Source organism: Malania oleifera, chromosome 4 (genome assembly GCF_029873635.1).
Source record: "Malania oleifera isolate guangnan ecotype guangnan chromosome 4, ASM2987363v1, whole genome shotgun sequence".
NCBI lineage: Eukaryota > Viridiplantae > Streptophyta > Magnoliopsida > Santalales > Ximeniaceae > Malania > Malania oleifera.
The window spans coordinates 119413456-119424939 of record NC_080420.1 but is presented as its reverse complement, the minus strand read 5'-3'; the positions used below and the strand labels follow the sequence as shown (position 1 = coordinate 119424939).

Below are 11484 nucleotides of genomic sequence, written 5' to 3'. Positions count from 1 at the left end.
ACCAAAACATACATATAATGTAATATAATTTATTACCTTTAATTTCATAAAATCTAATTTAATATATAATTTTCGCTTACTTGACTACTGAACTACACTGACAGGATCCCCAAACCGATACTTACAGCGTTCACTTGGACCCTGAATCAAAAATCTTAATTTAATTAAAATAAACTCCAACTGACTCAAATCTTAAGAAAAATGCTTATTTAATACTTTCTAAGCTCCAAATAACAATATCCGTTAAGAAATTCTCAAAATAACTCACTTACCTTGATTTTGGAATGTTTCTCAAACCCCTCAAACTAACGATAAGCTCCTACAGCCTTGCAGAGAACGATCCTACGAAGCTCGTGGTTGTTCCCAAAATACTTCATAATTATTTCGATAATTTTAATTCTCCGGATCATTATAGATTATATGTAAGTCCTACCAAGTGGGACCTACATAAAACTTGCTCTTTTGAAGTGATTATTTTATAATTGGGCAAAGAGGCTAACCGGAGGACTCACTAAATTTTTTTAAAATCCTCTGGTGAGACCTCCCCACACTCGTATCTTGCTTAATTACATGTGACCCCTATTTGATAGGACCTACATAGAACTCAAACAATTTTAGAGCAGTTTTATTGGATAGAAGGACTTTATTACAAAATTACATTGACCCTTTTGTCTTTGGAGAGTTAGGAAAGACGTCTACATAAGGTGAGGCCATCGCCAATAGGGATTTGGGAGATTTCAAGACGAGAATCAGAGGCAAGGTAACTGTTGAGATGGATGATGGCGTTTCTATTAACTTTCAAATTCTCTGGCACGTCTTCTTCCTTGCAAGCCACCGTTCCATACCACAGTGTGTTGTCATATGCTATCACCCCTCCAATTTTCACCATCTTCATAATGTAGTGGTGGTATGTCATGTAGTTGGGCTTATCAGCATCCACAAACACAAAATCAAACTCATCCATCTTCCCTTCATCCTACACCACCACCAATTAATGTATGTACATAACTAAGGAATTAGCTACGAACATAAAATGAGATTAATAAGGGTTTTGTTTCGAACAAGAATTTTATTTACAACTTAATAATATTAAAGAAAGGAAAGAATGATATGAAGAAAGGAATTTATTTATCTTTTTTATGTTTGATTATCAAAAAAGTTGTAAAAGAGAAACAAAAAAAAAAAAAAAAAGAAGAAGCAATGTTCCAAATCAATGAATAAAATTTGATTTTAGATATTAATCATTAACATTTGATATTTCTAATTTTTAGTATTTATTTCAATAAGTAGTAAATAATTCACACTTAAATAAGTATTTATTCTGAAAATTACTTTCACAAACTAATTTTTTTTAGAAAAATAAGTACTTTTGAAAAAGTATTTTTTAAATAAAAAGCACTTATCTATAATAGGTAATCTTACATCACTTTTAAATAAGTTTTTTTTTTCAAATAAATATTTTTCTTTCATAAAAGTACTTTTCAATACCGTTTGAATTTGGAAAATCTTTAAGAAAAGAAGCAAAAATATGAAGGAATTCTCTTTTTCATGTTTGGTTATTAAGGGAGGAAAAAAACAACAAAAAAATATACCAAATTAATCAAAAAAAGAAAAGATTTTACGCACCCTTTACATTTGAATTTTCTTAACTTTTAACCATATTAAAACAAAATTTAATTTTTAGTAGTATTTGGTATTAAGGAAAAATATAGTGAAAAATACATTTTTTTTTTTAAAAAAAAATTTCCTTTCCCCTCATTTTCCCAACCAAAGCCCTTGATCCAAAAAAACCGTAAATGTCCGTTTGGATCAAGGGTTTTGCTTGGGGGGAAAAAAAAAAAAGAAAAGGAAAATAAGAGAGAAACTTGTTTTTCTCTTATATTAATAGAACTAAAATTAAGAAAAATTAAATATTAATAATGTATAAAATCAAATTTTTGTTCATAAATTTAGTATTTTTTTTCTTGATAATTAAACATAAAAATGTGAATTCTTTCATATTTTCTTTTCCTTTTTCTTTTATTTTTTGAGGTATAAATGTAGCTTTAAGTGATTCTAAACAATTCCTAAGACAACTTTACCCCACTCTACTTTCCATCATACATATCGTAATCACTACAATCATCTTAACTAAGGTTAACAAGAAAGTGCTAAACATATAGAGATTGCGAAAACTTACAATGGTTCTTGAGATTTGAGTGAGCGCAGAAATGGCATCAGAGTGGACAAAGTTGATTTTGTGCTCAACGCCAGCCTTCTTAATGAAAGGCAGTCCAACTTCGTAAGTTTCTCCATTTGAATCTATGGCTGTTATCTATTTAATTCATAATACGATTCCAAAAAGTATATATAATTAATTAATTTACATTGAAATCGTATATGCATGTTATATATACAAGGGTGGGCATGAAAGTTTTGATTCTCTAGAAAATGAGTACCAAAATCAAACCGTTTGAAATAGTTAAAATAAAATTTTTTTTCTTTCATAATAATCAACATACAAATTTAGGGAACGAAATGGTACATTTAATTTTCTTACTAAAGAAAGAGAAATGGGAAACAATGTAATTTACGAAAAACAACACCTTCTACCACGTTATCTAGAAAGATATTTTTCGGATGGATAGATGGGGTCTCGTTTCCATTCGCCGTTAGTTCAATTCTAAAGTTTCGTTTAATGTATTTTGATTTGATTTTGATTGTATTTATGTTTTTATTTTTTTAGTTAGTTATATTTAGTTTTGTTGTTCTAATTTAATTGGTTGCTGGTATTGTTTTTTTTTTTTGAGAGAATTTTTCTGTAATCTCTCTTTTGCTTATCTTGTAACCACGATATTGTTCCGCCAAAAGTGAGAGTATATTAATAAATAAATGGAGGTGTCACCCTATTTAATTAAAAAAAAATCAACATACAAATTTAAAACATCCAAAATAAAAATGTAAGCATGAATTTTAGATTAATACAATTTTTTTAATTAAAATTGTTAATTTTTTTCATAATATTAAATATAATATTATGTGTGTGTGTATATATATATAGTACAACAGTTTGATTTAGTTAATTGAGGTTATTGAAGGAACCGAATCAATAATTAAAAAAATTATAAATTAAATTAATTAATGATTCGATTTAATTTGATTTATATATGTGTATGTGTGTACCTGGCCATCATGAGGCAAAGCAAGTGCAGTGGAAAGCAGGGAATAGCCAGTGAAAACACCAATCTCCAGTGTTCTTTTGGCGTTCATTATTTTCAACAGCATGGACAACAATAACCCTTCATCTGGAGGAACACTTATCACACTCCTGCATATATAATATATCAAGGGTGAGTATTCCGTCCATAGTTAATAGTTAATTCAGTTAAATAATTAAATTAATTAAAAATTTAAGTAAAAAAGTCTCGTAAATCAAATCGAATAGAATCGAATTGAAATTTCATATTAAGTGAATCCAAAATTGATCGAGCCAAATTCCAGTTAAATCAGTTAACTGATTCAATATTTTATATATATAAAATATAAAATTATTAATATATACTATTCTATTAATTCTGTGAAGACCCAAAGTTAATTCAATGGATAAAAAATGAAATAAAATTTACCGTTCACCATATTTGTTGAATGTGGCTTCTCGTATTTCCTTCAATTGAGGATGCTCTTTGGGATATGCACTAGTATCTAATATATACTGTCACAACCATAATAAAAAAGAGGCAAACTCAATATGTAATATTAATATTTATGATATGTTTGGAGAGATTTTGGATTTTTTAGAATGTATGAATTAAAGTTTGAAAAATTGTGTTTGAAATTTTGAGTTCAAATGCTAACCTTAGGTTTGAATAAGATGTAATATGAAATTATATTGAAATTTAATTAACTTTAGGTAAATCTAAATTTAAAATTTGACATTCATGCTCACAAACGTAATGTAAGAGTAATGAAAAAGGAAATAAAAAATAAAAAATAAAATATTTTTGTTGTATAATCTACGTTGAGCATAGGCCTTTGTATAAAACCATAAATAGGGGAAACTTTATATGAATTGGAGCGTCACTAATGATTTATAATAAACAAAGTGATATACCTCAAAATATCTTCACTTAAAAGGAGAAATGGTTTCGAATCTACCATTAAACCTCCTTACATAACTGACGTACAAACCTTAATGCATATACATTGATGAGAAGGAATGGTTACGGTTGGAGTGTCAAGCTTTATAAAAAAATATATATATATTTGGACCATCCATTTCTTCAAATCCAATGACTGCTACTGTGGTTTTTTTCAATGGGGGGCATTGATGTAATTGTGTTTCCTTTTGTGTTATAAATAAAACAAAAGCACTAGGGGGAGCGGGGGAATTAATATTCTGTTGGCAGCTTCAGCAGCGCAGGAGGGTTTTCTCTTTTCCAGTCGTGAGAGACGTCTTCCTTTGCAGCTGCGAGAGAGAGCACGTGCAACCCGAGGAAGCCATCACCACCAAGAGAGATCCTTCAGCCGCAGCGCACGGGAGAGGGAGACGGCAGGAGGTGGGTGCTGTGTTGGGTATCTCCAACCTCCAGTGGAGGTTCACGCAAGGGCAAGGCAAGGTAAACATAGATTTAGTTTCTTAGGAGCGTTTCTTTTAGGGAAATTGGGGATGAATATAGGGAGAAATCTAGGGTTCTTCACAGGTGCAAAGAGGGGGTTTCTTGGGTCATTCTTGGGCTGATTTCCAGAGGAGATTGGTAAGCGCCAAAGGTAAATCTGTGTATATGTATATTCATTTTCACCGGATTTAATATAGTATCTTTGGAGGTGAGTTTCTGTCGTGGATGTAGGACAATTTTTGGGCCGAACCACGTAAATGTGTTCTTGTGGATTGTGATTGTAGCATGTTTATGTTTTGCTGAATATTGGATTGATGAACATATATTTTTCTTGATCAGACTTATCACTAACGCATACGTTAAAATAAACAGGTTTTCGTTTAGGTGTGATTGTGATTGTGATTGCTGCAAAATTATAATCAGATTTTTATTGTGGTCTATGAACAATTTATATTTGATTAGAACCTAAAAAATAGAATAATTAGCAATCAGCTTAATTACACACAACAAGTGGTATTAGAGTCTAACTATGTGATGGGGACCGCTAGGTTTGAAATAAAAAAATTTACCGGGAAAAATGACTTTGGTTTACGGAGGATTAAGATGCATGCAATCTTGGTACAACGGGGGCTTGAGGAGGCTCTTCTTAGAGAAAAGAAAGGGGCCACCACTTCACAAGAGGGGAAACCAAGTTTTCCCTCCACCGATAAAGTGAAGCCTGAAATCCTCCAAAAGGTACATAGTGTCATTATCTTGTCCTTAGGAGACAAAGTGCTTAAGGAAGTTGCCAATGAGGATACGACAACTGGAGTTTGGTCAAAATTAGAAAGTTTGTATATGACAAAATCCCTAGCAAATAGAGTCCATAAGAAAATTAGACTCTACACCTTTAGAATGACCCCTAGAACATCGATTAATGAACATTTAGATGAATCTAATAAAATTCTTTTGGATCTTGCTAATATTGATATTAGTATAGATGAAGAAGACTAGGAAATTTTTTTATTGAGTTCTCTTGACTCCACATATGAAAATATTAAAAAAACTATGATGTATGGGAGAGAGAGGCTGACTTTAGAAGATGTGCAAGCCGTTTTGCACTCTAGGGAATTGCACACTAAATTTGAGTCTAAATCAAGGTCAGGGGAAGGGTTAAATGTGAGAGGTAGGTCTGAAAAGAGGAACAAGAAAGGAAAAGACAAGAGGTCTAGATCAAAGTCTAAAAGTAAGGCACTAAAGTGTTTTGCATGTCACAAGGAAGGACATTTTAAGAGGGACTTCCTTGAGAGGAAAAAGGTTACAAACGTCACCACCTCTGAATCAAAGGGTAAGGCAACTATAGTTTTAGATAGGTGTGATAGTGCAGAAGTGTTGAATGTCTCTGATAAAGATTTGGAAAAATAATGGATATTAGATTCAGGATGTTCCTTCCACATGTGTCCATTGAAAAACTGGTTTGAGTCCTTTACATGTTTAGAAGGAGGTCATGTTATCCTAGGAAACAATAAGTCATGTAAAATACAGGATATTGGGACTATAAGACTTCTAATGCATGATGAGATTGAAAAAGTGTTAAGAGATGTGAGGTACATACCTGAGCTGAAGAGAAACTTGATTTCTCTTGGCAGCTTAGATAAGACAGGGTACACATTTAAGTCTGAAGGAGGTAGCCTAAGAGTATGTGGAGGTTCACTGGTAGTGATGAAAGGGGTACTAAAGAATGGGTTGTACACCTTGGTAGGAAAGACAGTGAGTGGTGAGGCTTCACCTATCAATCACAAGGTCGAAAATCAGGTTTCCTTGTGGCATAAGAGGCTAGGACATGTTAGCCAACAAGGCCCAAAGGAGCTAGAGAAACAGAGGCTCCTTGGAGATAGGAAACTTGAAAATTTGTCATTCTGTGAGGAGTATGTCTTAGGTAAGTCTACTAGGGTTAGTTTTAAGAAGTCCACTCACACTACAAAATAGACTCTTGATTACATACATTCAGACTTGTGGGGGCCTGCTACGGTTAGTTCTCATGGTGGTTCTAGGTATTTTCTGTCAATTATAGATGACTTTTCTAGGAAAGTATGGGTTTATATTCTAAAGCATAAAAGTGATACTTTTTAAAAGTTTAAAGAATGGAAAACCTTAGTTGAAAATCAAGTTGGCAGAAAAGTTAAAACACTGAGAATAGACAATGGATTAGAATACTTGTCAAATGAATTTTCTGAATTTTGTAAAGTTAAGGGCATAGCTAGACATAGGACTGTTAGGGATACTCCCCAACAGAATGGATTAGCTGAAAGAATGAATAGGACTATTTTAGAAATGGTAAGATGCATGTTAGCCACTTCAGGTTTGCCCAATACCTTTTGGGCAGAGGCAGTGACCACTGTTGTATACCTTATTAATAGGTGTCCTTCCATAGCTTTAAATTTTAAAACCCCTCAAGAAACAAAAATGTATTATCAGCAGGGATGTAGTTTTTAATGAAACTAAAATGGGGGGAAAACTAGAAAATTCAAATGAAAGTGTTAGGCACTCTGATACTAGTGACTTGCAGCTTGAGGTGAAGCAACCCTCCACTTCTCATAGCCATTTAGAAATAGATGCTGCAAATTTTGAGGAGCAAAACTCAGAACTAGAAACCTCTGAATTAAGTAAAACCTACCTTCTAGTACGGGATAGGGAGAGGAGGGTCATAAGACCTCCTCAAAGGTATGGGGAAGTTGATATGACAGCTTTTCTCTTTCAGTTGCTGAAACAGAAATTGAGGTGGAGCCTAAGACTTTTAGAGAGGCCATGGATAGTAAAGAGGCTAAAAAATGGATTCCTGCAATGCAAGAAGAAATAGAGTCTCTAAACAAGAATGAGACATGGGTGATGGTACCTAGACCGGAAAAATAGAAACTCATAGGATCCAAGTGGATTTTTAAGAGGAAAGAGGGAATCCCTGGAGTTGAACCACCTAGGTATAAAGTTAGGTTAGTGGCTAAGGGATTTACATTAAGGGAAAGGGTAGACTATAATGAAATATTTTCCCCTGCTGTGAGACATAGTTCAATTAGAATTCTATTATCTTTTGCTGTTGTACATGACTTGCATTTGGAACAACTTGATGTTAAAACTGCTTTCTTGCATGGTACTTTAGAAGAGACAGTTTATATGCAACCTCCCAAGGGCATTGATACGGAAATGAATAAAAATCATGTATGTTTATTAAAGAAATCTTTATATGGGATGAAACAATCACCTAGACAATGGTATAAACGATTTGATTCTTACATGATTCAAAATGAATTCTGTAGAAACAATTATGATGGTTGTGTTTATTTTAAATCATGTGATAAATGTCATATATATTTGCTATTATATGTTGATGACATGTTGGTTGCTTGTGGAGACATGGGTATGTTAAATCAAGTTAAGTGCATGCTTAAATCTGAATTTGAAATGAAAGACTTAGGACCTGTTAAAAGAATACTTGGTATGGAAATAACTAGAGAAAGAATAAAAAGCTTCTCTACTTGTCTCAAAAGTCTTATATTTCAAAGGTATTGAATAGATTTGGAATGATTCATGTTAAATCTACTTCTATTCCTATTGCACAACATGTTAAATTGTCTAAAAAACAGTGTCCTGAAACTGAAAATGAGTCACTGTTTATGAATAGAATACCTTATGCTAGTATGATTGGTAGTGTAATGTATGGTATGGTATGTTCTAGACTTGATCTATCTTATGCTGTAAGTCAAGTGAGTAGATTTATGAGCAAACCTAGAAAACCACATTGGCATGCTTTGAAACAAATTTTTCAATACTTGTCTGGAACAAAACAATAAGGGTCAATATTTGGTAAAAGGGATATGCATTGTGAAATAGGGTTAAAAGGATATGCAGATTCTGACTATGCTGGAAATCTAGATACTAGGAAATCTTTGTCTAGTATGGTCTTTTCTTTTTTAGGTAGTACTATTAGTTGGAAATCTCACATGCAGTCGGTGGTAGCTTTGTCTACCACGGAGGTTGAATATATTGCCATGACTGAAGCCTTTAAGGAGGCTATATGGATAAAATGATTGTGGCTAGAGTTGGGAATGTATAGTGGAACCGTTATAATTTATTGTGACAATCAAAACACTATTCGTTTGGCTAGGAATCATGTTTATCATGATAGGTCCAAACATATAAATGTTAGGCTGCATTTTGTGAGGGATATTATTTCTAGTAGAGAAATAGAAGTAAAGAAAATTCTAACGGAGGATAATCCTTCGGATATGATGACTAAAGCAGTACCTAAATTTAAGTTTGAATATTGTTCGAACTTGGTTAACCTTAGAAGTTTCTAGTATTTGTTTTGCAGGAACCGCCATAGGAGATGCTAAGGAGGTGTAAGGGTCACAAGCTTGCCAAGGTGGAGAATTGTTGGAGTGTCAAGCTTTATAAAAAAAATAAAATAAAAAAAGATCTGGGTCATCCATTTCTTCCTTAGATCCAACAGCTGCTGCTGTGGTTTTTTTTAATGGGGGGCATTGATGTAATTGTGTTTCCTTTTGTGTTGTAAATAAAACAAAAGCAGCAGGGGGGCGGGAGAATTAATTTTCTATTGGCAGCTTCAGCAGCGCGGGAGGGTTTTCCCCCTTTCCAGCCGTGAGAGACGTCTTCCTTTGCAGCGCGAGAGAGAGCACCTGCAACCCGAGGAAGCCATCACCGCCGAGAGAGATCCTTCAGCCGCAACGCACGGAAGAGGGAGACGGCAAGAGGTGGGTGTGGTGTTGGGTATCTCCGACCTCCAGCGGAGGTTCATGCAAGGGTAAGCCAAGGTAAGCACAGATTTAGTTTCTTGGGAGGGTTTCTTTTAGGGAAATCAGGGAGGAATATAGGAAGAAATCTAGGGTTCTTCGCAGGTGCAAAAAGGGGTTTCTTGAGTCATTCTTGTGCTAATTTTCAGAGGAGATTGATAGGCCCCAAAGGTAAATTTGTGTATATGTATATTTATTTCCGCCGGATATAATATAGTATCTCTGGAGGTGAGTTTCTGCCATGGATGTAGGCCAATTTTTGGGCCGAACCACATAAATGTGTTCTTGTGGATTGTGATTGTGGCATGTTTATGTTTTGCTGAATATTGGATTGATGAACATATATTTTTTTTTAATTAGGCTTAGCACACGCATACGTTAAAATAAACAGGTTTTCGTTTAGGTGTGATTGTGATTGCTGCAGGACTATAATCAGATTTTTATTGTGGTCCATGAACAATTTATATTTGATTAGAACCTGAAAAATAGAATAATTAGCAATCAACTTAATTACACACAACAGTTACAAAACTATACTTAAAACCTCCACATAAATGCCCCAAAAACCTCTGTACTAGCACGATAATGACGATCAATACCAGATTGATGAAAGGTCAACTTCCACCACTATAATAAAAAAAAAAGGGGGTTTGGAGAAGTGACAATCATTTCATTTATATCCACTTCGTTCAACTGTTGCAATTCAAAACCTTTCATTAGTCACTTACTTAGATATCATAGTGATCCCCCGAAATATACACCGGGTCCTCCAAACAAATTTTGCTTGATATTTTTCAGGTGATTGTGATCGGGGAAGGATTCAAGAAGATCATTCGATTTTCAAGCAGCAACACTAAGATTTAGCTTGGAAGTTATACGACTTTTGAAAAAGAACTTTTAAGAAAGACAAAAACTATTTGACACCCTTGAGAAAAGGGAGTTATGAGGAAAAAAAAAATTACCTTAAATGTTTGATAAAAAAAAGTTACAATATGATTAAGAATTCCATGAGAACAATTCATTCCTTTCTTTGGTATTTGATAAAAGAACCGATCATAAATATCAATTCCGAAAGATCTTTAAAAGTCAAAGAGCTAGCGGAGTCCTTAGAACAAGAATTTTTTGTAGGGTTCGAATGCCCTTTTATTTTTAGAATTGATCAAATGTAAATCCGATTTGTACATATGGTGTAATTACTTTCTCGATTGACATGAATGTTCTATATCAATGAAGATTATTAATTATAATTTTTTTTTTTTAAAATATAGAAATTAATTGATGAAGCACAAAAGGGCATAAGGTGGTGAAGGACTTACCTTCTGAAGAGCTTCACTCTTGAGGAGGTTCTTGATCCCAGGATCTTCCATGGCTCTGTTCAGCCTTCTCCAAAACAGAGCTCTAACGTGTGTGCGCGTCTGTGTGAATGACAAGAAAATAGCTAACTGCTCTGACACTAACAAGGCAATCCCGCGGATCTACCCCCACCAATAAAGTATTCAGGAGTTTGCTAAGCGACAGAAGAAAAATCAAAGATTGAGATTGGAGAATTTTGTAATTTTGTAATTTTGTAATCAAAATTGGCGTGGGATGCGGAGCACCAGTTCCCCTGTTCTCATTTTAAATCTCCCCACCCTGTGCTCTATAGCTTTCCCCTGTTTTTAAATCCACCGGTTTTCGTTCTTGTTCATCTAAATTATTATCCTACTGAAGCAGGTGTACAAAGATTGATCTACTTGGGATTTTTTATCTGTGCTTTTGGGTAATTTTATGTTGAAAGACAATAATTTTATTTTCCTGGTAAAAAATAAATAATGTGCATCATTAATTAGGTGTTTGGAGAAGGATCCAATTTTTATAAGGTATTATTCGTTTTAATGCATTAAACTTTACGATTTTATCTTGTAAAATATGCAATAGAAGGTTAAAACCTAAATCATCATTATATAACCAAGATTTCCTCTAATACAAACTGCTGTGAGATCGTGTTAAGTTCTTCTATTTAATTGTTGAAACCTTTATCAAAGCGAGCCATACGTATGGCTCACTTCTCTGGGTAGGATTTCTCAATTGTTGGGTCAAGCCCACATAAGAAATCAAAAAAA

At 33.7% G+C, this 11484-nt stretch overlaps 1 protein-coding gene across 1 annotated transcript; it reads right to left on the bottom strand.

Annotated features, from left to right (window-relative positions):
* Window positions 1–600: 600 nt before the first annotated feature.
* LOC131154183 (putative caffeoyl-CoA O-methyltransferase At1g67980) lies at window positions 601–11015 on the bottom strand. The gene is made up of 5 exons (XM_058106767.1): window positions 10699–11015; window positions 3606–3691; window positions 3163–3307; window positions 2180–2314; window positions 601–976 (listed from the first exon to the last, which is right to left on the bottom strand). Exons 1-5 carry the CDS (start codon window positions 10747–10749, stop codon window positions 683–685), a joined length of 711 nt encoding a protein of 236 aa, XP_057962750.1. The 5' UTR covers window positions 10750–11015; the 3' UTR covers window positions 601–682.
* Window positions 11016–11484: the final 469 nt, after the last annotated feature.